Here is a 20,625-nt window from a genome sequence, read left to right as displayed (position 1 = left end):
CCTGTGTCTTTTGGTTGGAGCATTTAATCCATTCACATTTAAGGTAGTTATCAATATGTATGTTCCTATTACCACTTTCTTAATTGTTCTGGGTGTTTTTGTAGGTGCTTTTCTTCTCTTATGTTTCCATTAGAGAAGTTCCTTTAGCATTTGTTGCAGAGCTGGTTTGGTGGTGCTGAATTCTCTTAGCTTTTGCTTGTCTTTAAAGCTTTTGATTTCTCTGTTTAATCTGAATAAGATCCTTACCAGGTAGAGTAATCTTGGTTGTAGTTTCTTCCCTTTCATCACTTTAAATATATCGTGCCACTCCCTTATGGCTTGTAGAGTTTCTGCGGAGAAATCAGTGGTTAACCTTATGGGAGTTCCCTTGCATGTTATTTGTCATTTTTCCCTTGTTGCTTTTAATAATTTTCTTTGTCTTTAATTATTGTCAATTTGCTTACTGTGTGTCTCAGCGTGTTTCTCCTTGGGTTTATCCTGTATGGGACTCTCTGCACTTCCTGGACTTGGATGGCTATTTCCTCTCCCATGTTAGGGAAGTTTTCGACTATAATCTCTTCAAATATTTTCTCGGGTCCTTTCCCTCTGTCTTCTTCTGGGACCCCTATGATGCAAACGTTGGTGCGCTTAATGTTGTCCCAGAGGTTTCTTAGGCTGCCTGCATTTCTTTTCATTCTTTTTTCTTTATTCTGTTCTGTGGCAGTGATTTCCACCACTCTGTCTTCCAGGTCACTTATCCATTCATCTGCCTCAGTTATTCTGCTAACTGATTCCTTCTAGTGTATTTTTCATTTCAGTTATTGTATTGTTCATCTCTGTTTGTTTGTTCTTTAATTCTTCTAGGTCTTTGTTAAACATTTCTTGCATCTTCTTGATCTTTGCCTCCAATCATTTCCCAAGGTCCTGGATCATCTTCACTATTATTATTCTGAATTCTTTTTCTGGAAGGTTGCCTATCTCCACCTCATTTAGTTGTTTTTCTGGGGTTTTTTCTTGTTCCTTCATCTGGGTACATAGTCTTCTGCCTTTCCATTTTGTCTATCTTTCTGTGAATGTGATTTTTGTTCCACAGGCTGCAGGATTGTAGTTCTTCTTGCTTCTGCTGTCTGCCCTCTGAAAAGCCTCTTTTTCCTTGAATGTATGTGATAACATGGAAGTGGAGGGCTGCAGTTTCCACCTGAGCCATTCTTGACTAGCCTGAGAATGGTCCATTCTACCCTCATTAAAATGATGGTTGCAGAACTTTTTCTTAATAAAAAGGGAGATATTATGCTTCACAGTTCAGAGGAGAAAAAACAATAACATTAACTTGTTTTTACTATAGGATCTTAATGTAAAACATGCATTGAAAAAAAGAGGGTGAGAACACAGGCAAATGAGCAGTTGCTTCTGGTTAGTCTCTTCAGTATTTGTTTTTGTCCAATTATATGTGCTTTTGGATAAATTCAAATGTCCCTACAAAGAGCGTGCATTACTTTTAAGATCAGAAAAAAAAATTGGTAAGGCTGGAAAAAACTGTTTTAATCAAATTCAAACCGAAGGTAAGCAGGGATAACAATATTAATGTTAGACAAACTAAATTCAAGGCAGGGGGAAAAAAGTATGCTTTTAAGATAAAGGGAGCATTACATAATGGCAACAACCACTGCTAATAGTGAAACCATTTAGATACAAATCTACAGTTGCCAAAGAAACTGACAACAAGATACAGAAATCAAACATTATTAGGAGCACAGGAAGGAGCAGTCATTGTAGGAGGAGATGTTAAAACACCATTATCAAAAAAACTTAAAAAAATAAACTCATAGTCTAGCTAAACACACAAAGTTGATGTCTGGCAGGAATTCAATTTCATGATTATAGAGTAGGGGTATCTTTTCAAATGTGTATAGAACATATACAAAATTTGTTAATACTAGTCACAAAGAAAAAAAATGTTAACTTCCTCTTCCAGTTAAAGAGAAGGTACTTCTAGCCTGGAAAAGATATAGAGGCTAGAGCTGGGGAAAGAAAACAGGGAAACAATATTAATGTAGACCACTCTGGGTTCCCCAGGTATCTCGGGGGACAGGGGAGGATGAATGGGAATTAACTTTATGATCAGACTGAAACAAATACCTCTTCCCTACTTGTTCTCACCCATTAAACATCTTCATTTAGACCTGAAGTGTGAACCACTGAAATGGTACTTAACCCAGTGGGTCTCAAAGTGTGGTCCCTACACCAGCAGCATCACTGGAGAACTTGTGAGAAATGCACATTCTCAGACCCACCCCAGACCTCTTGATGCAGAACTTCCTCCAGGCCAGGGTTCCAGGAGGTTCTGATGTGAAAGCATCTGATGCTGAAGGTGTATACAAATACCTCAGCTCCCTCACCCTTGAGCAGGTCAACTCTTGAGGGGAGGGTTTTACGCTGGCTTTGCCTTCCCTTCCTTATCCTACTTCCCCACTCCTCTAATGATGCACTTTACCTCCCAAATAAACTAATGCACTCAAATTTTAGTTTCAGGGCCTGTTCTGGGGGAACCCACACTAAGACATCTACTGGAGACCCCCATTCTCACAGAGCTTGTGTTCTGGTTGAGACTGACCTATTCTTCCATTTCTTCCTCTTGGGCTGGGTCTGCTGAGATTTCCTCGGGGAAAGGAGCCCCACTGGTAGTGAGTCCTCACCCCCAATTCAGTCCAGCACCTACTGTTTGCTTTCTTCTCTGGGTCTGCTAGCTGTTCTCTGCACCACCTCTGGTCACTTCGTTGCTTGCCCCCTGCTAGCCCTTTCCCAGCCCTATTCAGCTTCATCATTTACTCCCTGGCTGGGCTGTAACAGGGAAGAACAAATCTGACTCCATATTAGATCTGTTCCTTTTACTTTAACCTTTGTGCTCTGTTGCCTGTGTTTAGTCATGCCGGCTCTTCACCTTTTGTAAAAGAATGTTGTCTTTAGCCTGATATACAGGATAACCTGTTTTCAAGGCTCTGACCTTTAAGGGTATAACACTTTTCCACTCATGTAGTGATAAAGAGTTGCAGAACAGAATAACATTTGTCTTGGAGGTTTAGAGGAACATCCTGACCTGGTCTACGTGGACAACTACAAGAACAAAGGATTCTGATACCAAGAAGTTTGCAACAAGTAATCATGGCCTTTTAAAGTGCTTTGCTGAAATCCTTCAAGGAGTTTGGCGGTTTTTTTGGCATGAGCCACCTGTCTCCTTGAATGGCCCTGCAATAAACCTTTCTCTGCTCCAAACCCTGACATGTTGGGTTGTTTGGCCTCACTGTGTGTCGGGCACACGAACTTGTGTTCGGTAATAGGGTGAGACTCACAGAGGGCTGGCTACCAGCCAGGCCCTGTGAAACCAAGTCCTGCCCCGTACTGGGAGTCCAGCTATGAAAGGCACAGCGATCTCATGTGCTGTGTGGTACAGGAGGGTACAGGGAGCTGAGGCAGCACAGAGCAAGGGTCTTAGGATGTCAGCAAAGGAATCTCCCAGGAAGTGACACAGAGGGGACACCCGGGGGACGAGAGGGATTTAGCCAGCAAACGGAGGGGGGGAAGTAGGAGTCAGGATTCCCTGCAGAGGGTTTGGAAGTACTTCTGAAGCCAGAGGTCTGCAGGGGCACACAGAGAGGCTGCAGAGCAGGCCACTGTGAGCCATGACTTGGCCGGCTGACTTAGAGGCTTCAGGGAACTGAAAGAACCTCCTTCTCCCAAGAAGACCCTCCATGTAAGTTTTAAAATAAGAATGTGAAAAATCCAGCAAATGACCCATTAGTCCTCAAAACTTGGAGGCCCGGGAGATGGTGGTGCCCTGATGGGTGTAATGCTGGGTCCAGACCCACTCACACACTTCAGTGGTAACTATCAGCTGGTTCAGAAGGGTCCGGGGGACTTCAGCTCCTGGGCCGATGAAACGTGAGCTCATTGGAGCTGCTGAAGACATTCAGGTTTCCATCAGGACCCATGACACTGTCCTGCCTCTTCCTCACCCTCTCCTGACTGGGGAGCACGGGGTCATCTTCTACTGATCACACCAAGAGCAAGGGGTTCAGCTTGCTCCTAATCTTTCAGCTGCTCTGAAGATAAGCCTCCCTGGCCTTAAGCACGCACACTGGCTGCCTTTCTTTGATGTCCTCGGCTTGTGCGCGTTTCTCCCTGCAGTGAATTTTTTAGGCTGGGATCCAACACAAAGGTACAATTGGCCAAAGCAACCCCCCTACCACCACTTTCACACGAGGCCTCCGTCTCCAAGGACTTCAAAGGAGTTTTGATATTGTCATATAACAAATACAAAAAGTATTTGTTATATTTTTTAATGGAGCCATCATTCCTAGTAGAACTGAACTCCTGAAGACCTGCAAACCCTGTGCATTTCTACCGACAGTCACTTTGGGCACAGTGGCCCAGAGGGGAATTCTGATGTATGATCAACAGTTCCCATCACAAGATAGAATTTCCCTTTTTCTTCTGCCTCTGGCGAAAGGACCAAGGAGATGGGATGGGGGGTGGGGATCGCGGAGGAATTCAGCTCTTCGATGTCATCTGCTTTCGGTAATATGAAGAGGGGACATGAGTCCAGACATAACAGTTAGCTTATTCTTCAGAGCCCTAGAGGACTCAAGGACTAATTAACTAGTGTTTACCTGGATTTCTTCCCCCAAAACAGGCCCCCATCCTCCAGCTATGCCCCAGGGACAGAAGACAAAGTCACTTGGGCTCAGGATGGAATGAAAGTGACCCTTCCGCCCGCTCACATCGTGTGCTTGCACTGTCTTCTCCAACAACTGCATGCAGGTTGGCGGCCCCATACCTTCATCACTGTTGTCATCCACCAGGATGATTTCCTTCAGCAGGTGGGTCGGTGTGTGGTTGACCGCGCTGTGAACTGACCGCAGGATCACCGACAGGGCCTCGTTCACGAAGATAAATATGATGGATATCTGGGGCAGCTCCTCGGAGAACTTCAGCTCCTTACACCTGCGGGAAGACAGCAGGGGACAGCAGAGTCAGAGGAAGGAGCAAAGCACAGGCACTGTGGCTGCACACGGTAAGGCCGTCAGCCCAATCCTGGTACACGTCCTCCCAAGGTGAGAATCGTTGGTTCCCTCTTGGCCTCTCTGGACTAATATCTGAGAATAAAGCCTAAGGAGGAGACAGTTAAGAAATCCAGTTCCACTTCTCCCAAATGTACCACCCCACAGGAATGAGGAGCATCAGTCTTGGGCACATGTCGCCTGTCTCCCAGGCTGCCACGCCCACACGCACCCCCTGGTCTCACTTCAGTGCACACCTTCCCGACTTCCCACTCCACGCTCCCGCATTTCCCTCCTCGGAGCCCACTTTGCTGCCTTCTGGGCAACTGCCTCACCCCCATCACTTCTCATCCAGAGGCAGCTGGGAGATGATGTATAAATACTCCAGCTCCCTCAGCCCTTGAGGTGGTTGACTCTGAGGGGTGGGGTTTACACTGGCTCCCAGAGTTTCCCCCGGTGGGATTAAGCTCCGTCACCCATGGTGGCAAGCTGCATGACACCCTCTTAGGGGGACACCTTCCCTTCTCAGTCCTACTTCCCCTTAGTGGTGCCCTTTTCACTGCCCATATAAACGAATGCACTCAAATCTTTGTTTCAGGGTCTGCTTCCGGGAGAACCCAAACTAAGACATCTCTCGGACCTACCCAGTACCCAGCACCGTACAGGAGACCTTTGCTCTCATGGAGCTTACACTCTGGGAAAAGACATGAAACACACATGAAATGTATCATCATCAAGGAAGAGGGGCCTCTACCTGCTAGGACTGTGCTGCCTGACACACCCTAACTCTTCTTGCAAGCGTTCCTAGAATCTCCCTGGGGACTGGAAATGTGACCACCTGACTAAGAGGTCCTCCCTTCTAATATCCAGCAACTCCCCCATACCTGAAGACAGGGTGAGAGAGAAGAATGTTTTTCATCCAGGCTGGACTCAAGGGCGTAGGGCTTGGGCCTCCCTGGGGGCGCCCAGTGATATAAGAGATGACTGGTACCCAGGGAACCGGCTCTGCATGCCTCAGTGATGGAAGCACCAGCACTCTGGCCCGGGGAATGTGGTTTTATGCATAGTCTGAGCCGCATCAGAAATACCAAGTGCAAACAGAGCAGAATGGAATACAGAGCTAGTGCATTTCAATGCATCCCCCGCCTCTCTGTGTGAGACTGTACAGCATACGGCACAATGCGTTCCAGAGCAAAACAAAGGGAATGGAGTGAAAGGGAAGCAGCACTGAAGAGACAGCAAGAAATACAGCTGTTTTGTTATGCTGAACAGCTTGGGCTGTGTTGGGCCATATTAATCATGTAGGCAATTTTCAGAAGAAAATAAAGTTTTGTTACAATATACATTTGTGTCTCCTAGAGGAGACCATCCAGGGATCCACTGATCATGCAGCCTCATTTTTACCTCGATGCTGTAAATTCACTTCTGGGGGCTGTCGAGGAGATTAGAATGGTTATTGATGGGCTCATGGGCAGTTGGCGGGGATCATCTCATTTACTGCATGGTGAGCCGGGGGAGGAGGGCGCATCCCGGAAGGTCCCTCGGAGCCTCCCTGACAGGGCCGGCAGCCATCCTGAGCCTGGCAGGCTAGCAGCTGCTCCTCAACATACACGCGAGCACCCCGCCCGTACACACGTACCTACTCTGACATGCACTCCTGGGCCTGGTTTCCTTCTTTCTTTCTTTCTTTTCTGGCTGCACCACTCGGCATTTGGGATCTTAGTTCCCTGACCAGGGATTGAACCCGTGCCCCCTGCATTGGAAGTGGGGAGTCTTAACCACTGGACCACCAGGGAAGTCTCAGGGCCTTTTGTTTTTAAACAGATTCTGGCCCTTGAAATTAAGAAGACAAAAAGGCCAAACTGCATCGTACCAGCACCGTCTTCTCCAGCTACAGGTAATGGGGTCAGGCTGCCATTAAGGCTGAGTGGCGGGTTAAGCCTCTTGGCCAGAGAAGGCAATTCCCTCTGCTGAGATGGGACTCGTGGGCCCCCGGTCCTGCCCCTTCACGGTCAAGGTGGCCATTCAGTAAATCGTGGGGGAATCTCAGAAGCAAGAAGCTCTCTGCCACACACTGAACCTGTCACCCTGGGCACAGTGCTCATGTTTCTTTCATCTCTAAAGCTGTCAAAATAATCCTCACTGTATTTAGTTCTAGGTGCCTGGCTAAGGTCCTCATAAGGATCAGGTGAGACCAGCCTTTGAGAGCCCTGGGAAAATGCAATGTACCAACCGATGGAAAGACCAGCCTGCCTGCCCGGCCCCTCCATCCTCCCTCCTGCCTCCTCTGATCCCTTTTGTAGATTTCCCATTACCATGGGCCAGGCTTCCAGAGTTTTCATTCAACCCAGACCCTGCAGGACCCAGCCAGGACTCTGCTCCCCAAAAGGGCTCCGGGCTCCAACCTCGCCCAGCTCACAGCGATTCACCTTTCCTGTGCCCAACATCTCAGTGTTTCCCAATAGGGAGACAATAGGAATACGGTCATTATGAAAATCAACATGGTTTTGTTGCTCTACAGGGGCAGACTCTACCTTAAAAAAATCTCTAAGCCTGGCTTATGGCCTGATATGCAGGAGTGGCCACAGTATGCTGGACAGATAGAAAACTGAGGCCGCAAGCACCTGCTGTAAAGAGGAGACATAGACTGAAACATACATTACTTCCGATCAGACACCCATGCCCAAGGCAGCAGATGAGTGCGGGAAGGGAGATTAAGGATGGATGATGAAAAGGAAACAGGGAGGCCACACAGGCCTTAGAAATACTAGAGACTGCACAGAGGAAGAGAACAGGTACGGCTCCTGCCCCTGGAGTTGATGCTGGACCAATCCTCCCTGTGGCCTGATGATGCTCAGATGGTGCTTCCAAACCACACAGATCTGAGTATCCCACACCCTGCAGACTAGGGCTGACGTGAAAGAAGCATCCCCCCCCCCCCATTTCCGAGTTCCTGCAGAGCTGACCAGGTGGACGGTGCTCAGTGCCAAGGTGCTGTGCAATGGCCCACAGGCAGGCAGATTTTGGGAAGGGAGCCGTCAGCTCAGCTCAGCATCCAGCCTTGTCTTTATATCATGGAACATACAGAATCAGATACGTTTCCTGCCTCCCCAACTGCAAAATCCAGGTGAATGAGAGAAACCCGGAAGGTCGTGTGGATAAAAGAACAGGTTCCAGATTTGAAAGATACCCGGGGAGAGGCCGGCATGCCACAGAAAATGCAAAATAACTAAAACTCCACAGGGCTTTGTGTGTGTCCTCTAGAAACAGACCCAGAGATGGGTCCCAGAAATCACACATTTGCTTTCAATAACTAGTCAGTAAGAAATAAACAATCTTGGGACTTCCCCGGTGGCGCAGTGGTTAATAATCCACCCGCCAATGCAGGCGACACGGATTCGAGCCCTGGTCCGGGAAGATCCCACATGCCGCAGAGCAACTAAGCCCGTGCGCCACAACTACTGAGCCTGCGCTGTAGAGCCCGCGAGCCACAACTACTGAAGCCTGTGCGCCTAGAGTCCGTGCTCCACAACAAGAGAAGCCACCACAGTGAGAAGCCCGCGCACCGCAATTAGAGAAAGCCCACGCGCAGCAATGAAGACCCAACGCAGTCATAAATAAATAAATAAATAAATTTATAAAAGAAAGGAAAGAAGTAAACAATCTTTTGTCTGAAAGAAAATGGTTGGTGGGAAACCTATCTTAAGGTCTGGATCAATTCCAATCAAAGCTCCAGGCCAGGAGGGGAGCTACAAAGAAATTCGAGACCAAGTTCCTCTCCTCAAAGGGCTAACAAGGGACCAGATTCTGTGAAGCTGTCCTCACAGAGAAAAGACGGCAGAGACCAATAACCAACCACGTGACGTCTCTTAGACACCTTACCACTGTTCATCTGTCTAGCTGTCCGGGAGGCCTTCTTGAACTCCGGAACTGCCTAAGGGTAACCACTGTCCCCCCTCCCTCATCCTGATCACCCCAGAGTCACTGGCATTGACTTCACTTAGCACCAAAAGTACCCGTGCTCTTCCTTCACTGATGCTGAGTAAGAAGAGTTTGGGAGACTGGGCCGCCTCTGGGAACGCACTAGAGAGTCAAGTGCCACGATCAAGGGTCAAGGTCTCCAGCAGGGAAGAAATCAAAGCCCAAGGAGACGCCCACGCCCTCTCAGAAGCAGAGCCCTGCCCACGAACACCTCTGAGGGAAACAAGTTCTATGACCCCAATGTGATACAGGTAAGAGGTATCAAAACACACTTGTGACCCAGTCGGCCAACCTGGAAACAAAAAGAGGACCCCAGGGCTTCCCTGGTGGCGCAGTGGTTGAGAGTCCGTCTGCCGACGCAGGGGACACGGGTTCGTGCCCCGGTCCGGGAGGATCCCACATGCCGCGGAGCGGCTGGGCCGGTGAGCCATGGCCGCTGAGCCTGCGCGTCCGGAGCCTGTGCTCCGCAATGGGAGAGGCCACAACAGTGAGAGGCCCGCGTACCGAAAAAAAAAAAAAAAAAAAAAGGACCCCAAAAGATCCCCGTCATTGTAAAAATATTTAGATGCAACCTCTAGGAGACCCAGAAGATCACAGATAATAATGTTGATGATAATAACCAACACTTCATAGTACAGGTGTCAAAAACTGCTAGAAGCTTCCCTGTGCTGTACTATCTCATTTAGCATGAACAACGATCCTATAAGGTAGGCAGTATTTTCATCCTCATTTCACAGCTGAGGAAACTGGGGCACAGAGAGGTGAAGTCACTTGCCCTAAGTCACACAGCAAGTCTGAAATGCTGCAGGGGTGCCTGGACGTGAACATCACCATCTGACTTTTAGACTCTTGCAAACGCCCCTGCGTGCCCAAGGCAGGGTGTGGTAGCTACACAATTTCCAGCCCAGCCCCTTCTAGCTAGGGGGACTTGGCTAACTGGTTTGGTCTCTCTGAGCCTCAGCTTCCTTTTCTCTGCCCTAAAAGCCCCAACGAGGTGGCGGTCCTCCGTGTCCAGCTGCACCATACCCAAGGGCTGCTGGGAACACAGTGCAGACCAGGAGAGGTCCCTTCAAGTGGGACAGGTGAGCAGAAGCCAGCTTCATCATCCCCGGGGGCTGATAAGGCTGGTGGGAATATGGGCAAATCTCCTAGTGTTCTGGCTACGAATCTGGGCAAGGGGCCAATTGAGTGCTGGTCTCCGAGGAGTTATCAAAGTCTTTTAACTGAAGACCCCAAGCAAAGGGAGGCCACGTCTGCTCTCAGCCACGCCAGGACATTGCCAAGGTTCCGCTGCTTATGAACCACTTCTGTCCTCATGCACTCAGGCCCATCTCTGTGGGTCCCCACCAGCCCTCAGGGCAGAGGCAGGGAACCCCAGGACCTATAAGGCTGGGTGTGGAGGGTGCACATGTGTGTGCTCAGGATGGTAGGTGGGGCTGTCCCGAGGGCCTGAGCCCAGGCTCCAGTCCTTGCCCCTGGTCCCCCTCCTGGTCATCAGCTCCTGGGGTCCCACCTAAGGTGAGGGCTCCCCTTCACTGAGCCTACCTGGTTTCTCTGTCACTCGGCTCACATGGCCCATCACTGTGCGGCCAACCTGCAGGGCCTTCCTAGCTGCTCACCTCAGCTCTGGCTCCCCAGTGCAACAATGCCCTTCAGTCTCTGCCCCACTGTCTTCCCAACCCTAGTGAAGGGACCAACACCAAGCACTGTCCGAGCACTGATCCCGCTGTCAGTAACGAGAGTCTGGGGTTTGATGGCTAAAACGCACTCAACACGATGACAAGGCAGTGCAACGCAAGGCGGCAAATGCTATACAGTCATCCCTCGGGATCCACAGGGGATCGGTTCCAGGACCCCTGCAGAAAGCAAGCCCCGCAGATGCTCGAGTCCCTTATATAAAACGCGCAGTACAGTTGGCCCTCCGTATCCGCGGATTCAGCCAACTGCGGATCCAAATCTACCGCTGGTTGACTCTGCACATGTGGGACCCGTGGACACGGAGGGTCAACTAGACCTACACCAGATGTGACAGATAAGCTGAGATGGGTCAGGAGGGCAGAGAAGATGACTATGGGCTGGGTTTGAAAGATGGATCAATGGATGACACTTGCTTGGTCAAGAACAGAGGGAGAGGTAGGCGAACAGCACTTCTGAGCACACAGAGGCACTAGGGCTCCCTTCCTCTCTTCCAACGCCTTCCAGAAGAAAACTGTCCAAGCTTGCTTAGAGCTGGGGCGCCAAAGTGCCAAGCTGTGCAAACAGAGACTCATACGGGGCTCTGCAAATTCCTACCAGGCTGATTCCTTTTTCATTTTCAAGGTGCTCCAAAAACATGCGTAAGGTCATAAAAACTCATTAACAAAGGTTCTACAGCTGACAGCAGAGTCTGTGCTGCCTCAGTGGCAGGCCTCTCTACCAACCTTTCTGAGTTCGGGAAGGCGATGTGGAGTAAAATGAGAGGGAGGGAAGTGTGGGGCGTCAAACAGAATAGGCACTTTGAGTCATCAAACCCCACCTTGCCATCCCAAGAGCAGCTGTGCTCCAACGAGAAAACGCTTGAGAATTGCGACAGGCATGCAACAGACACATCTTCACCTCTACTCCTCCCACTGCTGAGGGCCGATGTGGGAGCAAGGACTCCCAGCATCACATCGACACGACATCCAATCCGCCTCTAAATGGACGGTCCAGGTCCCTGGGTACCTACCCTTTAAACACTGATCGTGCTCTACGTATGTGAGCAAACCTGGAAAGCACCCCCGTTCCCCCCTGCACTTCCGAACCTGCCGGCTCCCCCCGCTGTGCCGGCACATGCTTCCTTGGCTTGGCCAGACCCTCACTGGTCAGCATCTGACACACTCCACGTATAGCCCAAAGCCCACGCTCTCAGACTGAGAGCCAAAAGGGCTCTGCTCCCAAGAAAGCGTTAGTGTGGCCCAGCCACTTAGGAAGAGGATTCATTTTTCAAATAGTGGTATCCAGTTGCCAGGCAGAAGGAACCAGAAAGGAAAGGCGAGTGTGTGGAAGAGTCGCCTCTTGGCTGCTGCCTGAATTCCACGTGGCCACAGACACTGAGAGCGCACGCTGAATCACAGACGTGGCTACGGGGCACATCAATCCAAGGTAAGCCATGGGTTAGGCCCTACCAAGAAGAGAAATGAGCTCCTCCTAGGAAGCCCTATGCAGATAGGCCACCATTCTTTTTTTTATATACATTTATTTATTTTATTTATTTATTTTTGGCTGCATTGGGTCTTCATTGCTGCGCGGGCTTTGTCTAGTTGCAGCGAGCGGGGGCTACTCTTCATTGTAGTGTGCAGGCTTCTCACTGCGGTGGCTTCTCTTGTAGCGGAGCACGGGCTCTAGGCACACGGGCTCCAGTAGTTGTGGCTCGCGGGCTCAGTAGTTGTGGCTCGTGGGCTCTAGAGCGCAGAAGGCCACCACTCTTGAGCTCGGACATGGTCATGACCATTAACCCCATGCGTGCTGACTGACATAAAACAGCAGAATACACCACACGTTTTCTAGGGCGCACCACGTCCAACAACCTCACCTTTTCTTCAACCAAGAAATAAACTCCTCCCTCCTCTCTCTGTCTCCCTGTGGACACAGGGCCAGATTATGAAATCAGATCACCAAGCAAGTCTAACTGCCCATGATGGTTAATTTTATGTGACAACTGGCTAAGCCACGGTACCCAGATATTTGGTCAAACGTTATTCTAGGTGTTTCTGTGAAGGTATTTTTAGATGAGATTAACATTCAGATCAGTAGGCTTGGAGTAAAGCAGATTACCCTTCAACCTGTGGGGGAGCCTCATCCAATCAGTTGAAAGCTTTAAGAGAGAAAAGACAGAGAGCCCCTGAGGAAGAGGGAATTCTGCCAGCAGACTGCCTTTGGACCCGAGCTGCAGCATTAACTCCTCCCTGGGTCTCACGGCTGCTGGTGAGCCCTGCAGATTTTGGACATGTCAGCCTCCACAATTACGTAAGCCAAAGTCCTTAAAATAAATCTCTCTTGCTTTCCATCTATGTACCTATCTATGTCTCTATCTATCATCTATCGATATCTTATGTACAGATATCTTTATCACCCATCTGTATGTTATCTATATCCCATTTATGTCTTAGATACCCTATCTTATCTCTATAGATAGAGATAGATAGCTAGATGGATGGATAGATGGATCGATGGATGGCTGGATAGACAGATAGATAGATAGATAGATAGATAGATAGATAGATAGATAGATAGATAGATAGATGGATAGATGGATGGATGGATGGGTGTGTGGGTGGGTAGATGGATGGATGGATGGATGGATGGATGGATAGATAGATAGATAGATAGATAGATAGATAGATAGATAGATAGATAGATAGATAGATAGATGGGTGGATAGATAGATGGATGGATGGATGGGTGGGTGGGTGGGTGGGTGGGTAGATGGATGGATGGATAGATAGATAGATAGATAGATAGACAAATAGACAGATAGATGGGTGGGTGGGTGGATAGATAGATAGATGGGTGGGTAGGTGGATAGGTAGGTAGGTAGATAGATAGATAGATAGATAGATAGATAGATAGATAGATAGATAGATAGGTGGGTGGATAGATAGACGGATGGATGGATGGGGGGGTAGTGGATGGATGGATGGGTGGATAGATAGATAGATAGATAGATAGATGGGTGGGTGGGTGGGTGGATAGGTAGGTAGGTAGGTAGGTAGGTAGATAGATAGATAGATAGATAGATATCCTATTAGTTCCATTTCTCTGGAGGACCCTCACTGATACACTGCCCTGTAGTTTGGAAGAAAAGATTATACCAAATTGAGGTGTCATGTCTCATTAGAACCTTGTCATTCCAATCTCTCCTTCCGGTCACAGCCTCAGACACCACCCAGGACAGCCAGGGAGCTTCTGACCCATAACGAGAGACGCCCAGAAGGACCACCTAGTCTGGCAGTGGAATTAGCCCGAAGCTCCCATGGCCTTTCCTGGACCCCATCACTGCCCAGAGCTGCTGCACCTCAAACATCTCCACCTTCCACAGTCACAGCCTCCCTTCCTTCCAGTTCTCCCCACCTTGCATCCCCAAACCAGCCACTCTTCAACCTCAATGAGACCTCCCAGTCCTGGGCCACTCTGTTTCCACTCAGTGTATCAGCTCTGCCCTCGCCTGGCCAAGATCTTCCTTTCACCCTTGCCTTCGTCCCACCCTTTCTCCCTTGGCCTTCTTTCCCACAAGCCCTGAAGAACCCCAGCTGGGGTTCACTCGTCCATCTAACTTTCCTCCGCTTCACACACACTGCTGACACTGCAAGAAAAAGTCCCACCACTGCAGTGGTGACAAGACAAATCCAAGGTCCCCAGTCCCCGTGAAGCCCTGGGAGCTGCCCCACACCCTTCTTTTCGAGGCTTTTCAGAACTCTCAATTCCCCCATCCCCACCCCGATCTCTACTCCCTACTTCTCTTGCTTTCCTCGAGCCAACCTCTCTCTTGCAGGCACCTCCTACTCCACAGAGGGAATCAAGGTCACCAGCAGGCACTTCCAAGTGTGGTCTCAGGCCTGTGGCAGCAGCAGCAGTAGCAGCAGCACCCCCCAGCAGCCTGTTAAAAATGCACCAACTTGGTCCACCCAGACCCACTGGCTCAGCGTCCCTTAGCAAGTTCTGCAGGTGGCTTCTCCGCACCACGTGGAAATGTGAGAAGCACTTCCCGAGTCCCCCTCACCACCTAAGAGCTTATCAACCTCTGAACTCAGCCTCGAAGGAGGCAGCCTCAGGAGGTCAAAGGTAACCCCCCCTCCTCTGTGCTGTGGATTCCCCAGCCTCCTCCCATCCAAACGCCTTGCTTCACCCATTATTCTCTCTCCTCCAGCTTCACTCTTCTTCCACTGACTTTTTCCACTCAAGGAAGGGACTCAAGTCTCTCCCATTTACATCCAAAAAATCCCTTGCCCCACAGCCTTAATCGGCCTCTTCTCCTTGTCTGCCCTCCCTGACTTCCCCCTTTATCTGTCATTCGTCCCTCACTAGACCATCATTTGCCTCCTAGTTACCTTATTCTGCTAAAACTGCTCTTGTTAGTTTCCAATGACATCTACGTGGCCCGGATCAACGGAAACTTCCCAACCTCACCCCAGCTGATGATCCTTTCTGTAGTGTTCAACATGGTTGCCTCTCTCCTTACATAAACAGTATTTACTCCTGGATCCTGGCACCCTCGCCATCTCCTCATCCCCACCTCTGCTTTTTCTCCCACTGGAGATCTGTCCTGGCCACTTGTTTATTTCACAGGTTGCCCTTTTGTGCTAATCCTCCAAATTCCAAAATTCCTCAAGGCTCCTTCTTCTGCCCTCTCCTATTCTCACCTGGTCAACTCTTTCTGGGTGATCTCATCCAATTCTACAACTCCAACCACGATGCCAGCAACTTCCAAACCCCCATCTCTAGTCTGGATGCTTCCCGCTTCTGCTTCCCACTGGGCATCTCCACTTGGACGTCTCATCAGCATCTCAAATGCAGCATACCTAAAACCGACACCTGCTCTCTCTGCACCTTCCTGTCTTCATTGGAGGCCACCACTCTTTCTCTTTGGGAGTCAAGTCAAAATCATGTCCCGTTCAACATGTCACCAAGTCCTAAAGATTCTACCATCTTTAGCATCTCTTTAGGACACTCCCCTCCACCCCCATTTCTACTGCCACACCTCCACTCCACATCATTCCCCCTAGATGACACCCAAAGCCACCTAACCGGTCCCTGGCCTCCAGTCTGTCCACCTGCAGCCCTCTGTGGGTTGGTATCTATCCACCTCACTGCAGCTAGCATGATCTCTCTAAGATGCAAATGTGATCATGTCACTCTTCCATTTCCACTATCCCCTTGGCTCTCTGTAGCTTTCAGAATTAGCTTCAGACTTCTTTGCTTGGCACCCCCGTTCAGCCCCAGCTCATCTCTCCAACCTCATCTCTTCCCTGTTGTTTCCCCCAGGAGCCGTAAACTATTTGTATTTCCCAGAACTGGAAACGCTGCCTTTCAATTCACACACCTTTCTCTCTGTCTAAAGTGCCCTTCCTTCTGCGTAACCTGTCCTCCTCCCTCAGCCCAGCTCCAGGCAGCTCTCCCAGACCCCCAACAGGATGTCGTGCCCCTGTCCTTTGTCACTTTCTCTCCCTCTGCACGCTGTCATCCTGACACTCTTCACTCTGTCCTCTCCCAGTGCGGGGCAGCCAGTGGGTCTTCTTTCTTTTTTGTTTCCCCAGAACCCAGAACAATACTTGGCAGATAAATGGTTACTGAATGAACAAATAAAAAGCCAAAGTCCTCCTATCTTCCCAATTTATTCCCTCCGCTCTTCTTATGATCAAAGGCATCACTTATCTCCTCCCGCAATTATAACTTCAGTGATGGCGCCTCAACACTTAAAAGATACCATTCTGAACACAACTGTCTCCCTTCATTTACTAATCAGAGCTCACATTCTAAAGGCTGCTTGGATCAAGTGCATTAACCAGCCCCAAACTCTCTTTTTTTCTTCCGTCCTTATCAAGCCTTGCCTATAGTCCTAAGAAAGAGTGCTATCATTTTTAGCAACAGCAAACCTTGCGAAAGAAGATACGAGGCTGAATAAATGAGATGCATGAGGCCCCTCTTTCGGATCTCTCCTCATTAGGGAAAATGCACACTTTCCTGAGTGGTTGAATTTCCTCTGGCTGAGCTCAGTTCATCCAGGAAGAAGCAGCACACCTCATTAGTTCAGTTTCCACACAGAGCGGTCTCCGAGATGAACTGCCTACTGCACCAGTTGAGTCTGCACGCATCCTGCCTATTTTCATGAATCAAGATTCAGCCTGCTCCATGCATGGCATGGGTCCCTATCTTGGGGTCCAGGGAGCCCCAGGAAAAGCTCCAGAAATTGGATGCAAGATGTTGTGGGTGTAGGAGGATTTGTGTTCTCGGGGCTCCATCGGCTTCCCACAGGAGTGCCGTGGGAGGGGAGGAACCCAGGCCATACAGCCAGCGAGGACCATTGTCAGTTGCAGCCCCACATCCTGGTCAAGACCAGTGCCAGACTCACACCCTGTTTTCAAGCACCGTGGGGTAAACACAGCTCTATGCTTCCCCTGCCAGCCTGGTTCCTATAAACATTTATTTTGGAATCGTCCTCAAACCACCTCTGATTTTTGGACTGAATACCGACTGGCTCCATGGCTTCCTGGGAAGTCTCTTTCACTGAGTTGTGAAGAGTTGCTTTTCCAAGGACAGGGCAATTATCTTTAGCCAGAAAATCCATGAGACTCAGCACTGCTTGGCCAGATGTCACTATGCCAGTTTCAAGACATAGTAGGAGGTCCTGACGTGGGCAAAGAAACCCTACCTGTCTCTATCTTCAGAAGTTTTTTTTCTTCATTAAGTGAAAGTCTCCTGCTTTGTGCAGCACTGCTTTCCCTAAAAGGTAGGGGGAACCACACACATATGGGGCTGGGGCAGGGGCAGGGACATCCTTCAGATTCTCAGCCTAAGAGATGAATCTGCCTGAGTGTGATGTAGCTTATCTTGCTGTCTTCAACTGAAGGGAACAGAAAAAGAAAAGAAAAACACTTGAGTTCCATTAAGCAGTGGCTCAGGAGGAGAATTTCTAAAAACAATTAAGGATAAATGAATGCAGACAGTTTCAGGCCACAGCTAAGAAAGCCTCAGGGCACTTAAGACACAGGAAATACTGCCTAAGTTACTCATACATAGTATTTATCCTATAAGCTTTCTAAAGTGAGCAGGGACAGCCCCGACTGCTGCAGGAGGGACAAAAATACATTAGGAAATGACGCAGATTGGAAATAATAAATAGCGGTGTTCCAAAGCCCAGAGGATCCAAAATTTGGTCAAAAAGATTCTTTATAGAAATTGAAGGCCATACAACACTCTGTTCTCAGCCAGTCCCCCCTCTCTCCACCCCCAGCCCCTCACAAAATGCCAATCTGGTTCTAAAGGTTGTTACCCTGTCACTTCAGCACAGCAACGAGAAACATATTACCAAACTAGCTATTTTTCCTTTTAATGTTCAAGCCAAACTACCCAGTCACGCCTATCTTTTTATAGACGCTGACCCTGAAAACACTTGTGTTTATTCCTGCATCTGGGCCGTCCTTGGCATTACTGTTGTTACTTTTTTCCCCCCAATTTTAAAAATTGAAGTGCAGTTGATTTATAATGTTGGGCTAGTTGCAGGTATACAGCAAAGTGATTCGGTTATATATATATTTTTTTTTATCAGATTCTTTTCCATTTTAGGTTATTATAAGATATTGAATACAGTTCCCTGTGTTATACAGTAGGTCTTTGTCATTTATCTATTTTATATATGGTAGTGTGTATCTGTTCATCCCAAACCCCTAACTTATTATTGTTGTTGCTTCTATTGTTGTTACCTCCATCCATAACGTCTTCCCCAAAGACTGGCCCTCCTTACTCTGAGTCAAATCTGACACACCAGCCCTTCCAGGTCTTGCTTAGTCCTAACCTGGCCATGCCTGTCTTCCTGGACAGAAAATGCCTTCTCCCTCTCTGGACCACTAAAGCAATTCAGCAGATCCCCAGTCCTTCACCCCTCAAGGTATGCAGGTCCTTTGCCACGTGATTCTGAAGTTCTCACTACAGAGGCGAAGTCTACTTCCGCACTCGTTGGATCTGGGCTCAGCCCCATGACCTGTTTTGACTAGCAGGACAAGGTGAAGCGCTTGTGCCATCTCCAGGCATGAGCCTCAAGAGAGGGTCTCATGCCTTTGTTCATCACCTGAGGAGCACTGGGCTGGCTCTCTGGTCCTAGATGAGGATGGAATCTGGGTGGTAAGAAAGTGACATACCGCACAGGACACTCATGCATGGGTGAGCCCAGCCAATGCAGCTGCTCGCCACACCAAGAACTTTCCAGGGTATACATTATCTAATCACTTTTCACCATGAGCCAGTCATGTGGGTATCCCCATTTTGCTGATGAGGAAAATGAGGCTCAGAGTCACAAGCCCAAAGGCAGGTGAGTGGTAGACAGAGCGAGGCTTTCAACCCAGATCCACCTGACTGCAAAGCCCCTTGTCTTAGCCTCTGCAAAAAGAAATGACTTATCAAGGAGGGTCTGGGTGGAGGGATTTTGATGGCTTCTGTTTCTTCCTTTATATTCCACACCAAACATAACTTAAAAAATACTATGAATGTTACTTTTTGAAAGGTTTTTACGGAAATCATTTTAGCACTTAACACATGATTTCAGCATTGACCTGAAAGAGTAAACAGGTAAGAATAAACAACAAAGCCGTTGAGGGGAAAAGGGTACTAAGGAAACCCAGAGACATACATGATGTTAAAATCCAATATGATGTTAAAACCCAGAGACATACATGATGTTAAAAGCTAATATAATTTAATCAATAACAAGTTGATTGACAAGTGAAACAGAACTAAGAGGCCAGAAACAAAGCTGATCTTAGAGAATGTATACCAAGAACGCACCACAAACCAAAGGGTGGGGGAAGAATCATTCAAAAAATGTGCCGGGACTACTGTCTCCCTATTGGGTAAAATTGTGACAGTGTCCCCTCCAAACACACCGCAAAATAAATTTTAGATAGATAAAACAGTTAAATTGAGAACTCAAAATACAAGGAAAGTAAAATAAAAATGAAAATGAATATTCACACAAACTCCAGATATTAAAGAATCAACAGTTTGATAATAATTGCAAACCTCTGATTATCAAAAGTAATAAAACTAAAACAACAGCAAAGTACCAAAAAATTTTACAGCAATTACAAAAGAGTAAAAGATAATGAAAACCCAAAGCACACAATTAGGTAAATAAACAAAAAACATGAACACAAAATTCAGAGAACAAAAGAAACAAATAAACATGAGAAGAGGTGGACCCTGAAGAGTAATAAGAGAAATTCAAAGTAAAACAATAATGAAATGTCATTTTGCCTCTAGGTGGTGAAATCATCAATAATTTTTTCTTGCTTCTTTACACATTTTCTGTTCTTATTTTTTATAGTGAGTGAACATAACACAGAAAAACACATCAGTTTAAATTAATGCATGATGACAGAACCATATTGCAAAATTAAAGGGAGTAGCAGTGCTTGGCTACACACCCTTGGAATTTTGTGTGTGACATCAATTGGCATAAATAATCGACACCCCATGTCATCCCACAACATGCCCTCTGAGGCCACAATAGGAAAGAGAATTCTGAGTCAAAACCAAAATTACAACTATTCTCTTTTCAAAGGCGGATGTGGGAGAAAGATGACACGGCCCGACCTCGTGTTATTTATTCTAGAAAACAAACATATGTTGCTCCACCCAGAAGCTATTCCATGATGGCCTCGTATAATAAACATAAAACCAATCACTCATAGACCTTCCTCTGTTAGCCAACATGTAGCTTTGAAAAGGCATGAGAAACTTAAACATAAAATGACTGTAATTTGATAAAAGCCCAGTTAGCTCCAGCCATATGCCAATTTCTTAAAGTTACGGAAACTGCCATTTACAATGATAATAAATGCTACACGGGATGGGAACCCAAGCCTGGGCATTTTGT

General features: G+C 47.9%; 1 protein-coding gene across 1 annotated transcript in view; it reads right to left on the bottom strand.

Annotated features, from left to right (window-relative positions):
- GALNT17 (polypeptide N-acetylgalactosaminyltransferase 17) overlaps positions 1-20,625 on the bottom strand; it is a 448,716-nt gene that overhangs the window by 218,604 nt on the left and 209,487 nt on the right. The window contains exon 3 of the mRNA XM_067705964.1: positions 4,814-4,980. Within this exon, the coding sequence (XP_067562065.1) occupies positions 4,814-4,980 (167 nt within the window). The remainder of the gene's footprint in view (positions 1-4,813; positions 4,981-20,625) is intronic.

The sequence above is a fragment of the Pseudorca crassidens genome, chromosome 15 (genome assembly GCF_039906515.1).
Source record: "Pseudorca crassidens isolate mPseCra1 chromosome 15, mPseCra1.hap1, whole genome shotgun sequence".
NCBI lineage: Eukaryota > Metazoa > Chordata > Mammalia > Artiodactyla > Delphinidae > Pseudorca > Pseudorca crassidens.
The sequence above is the reverse complement of the archived record's forward strand: the minus strand, read 5'-3'. Positions and strand labels throughout refer to the sequence as shown.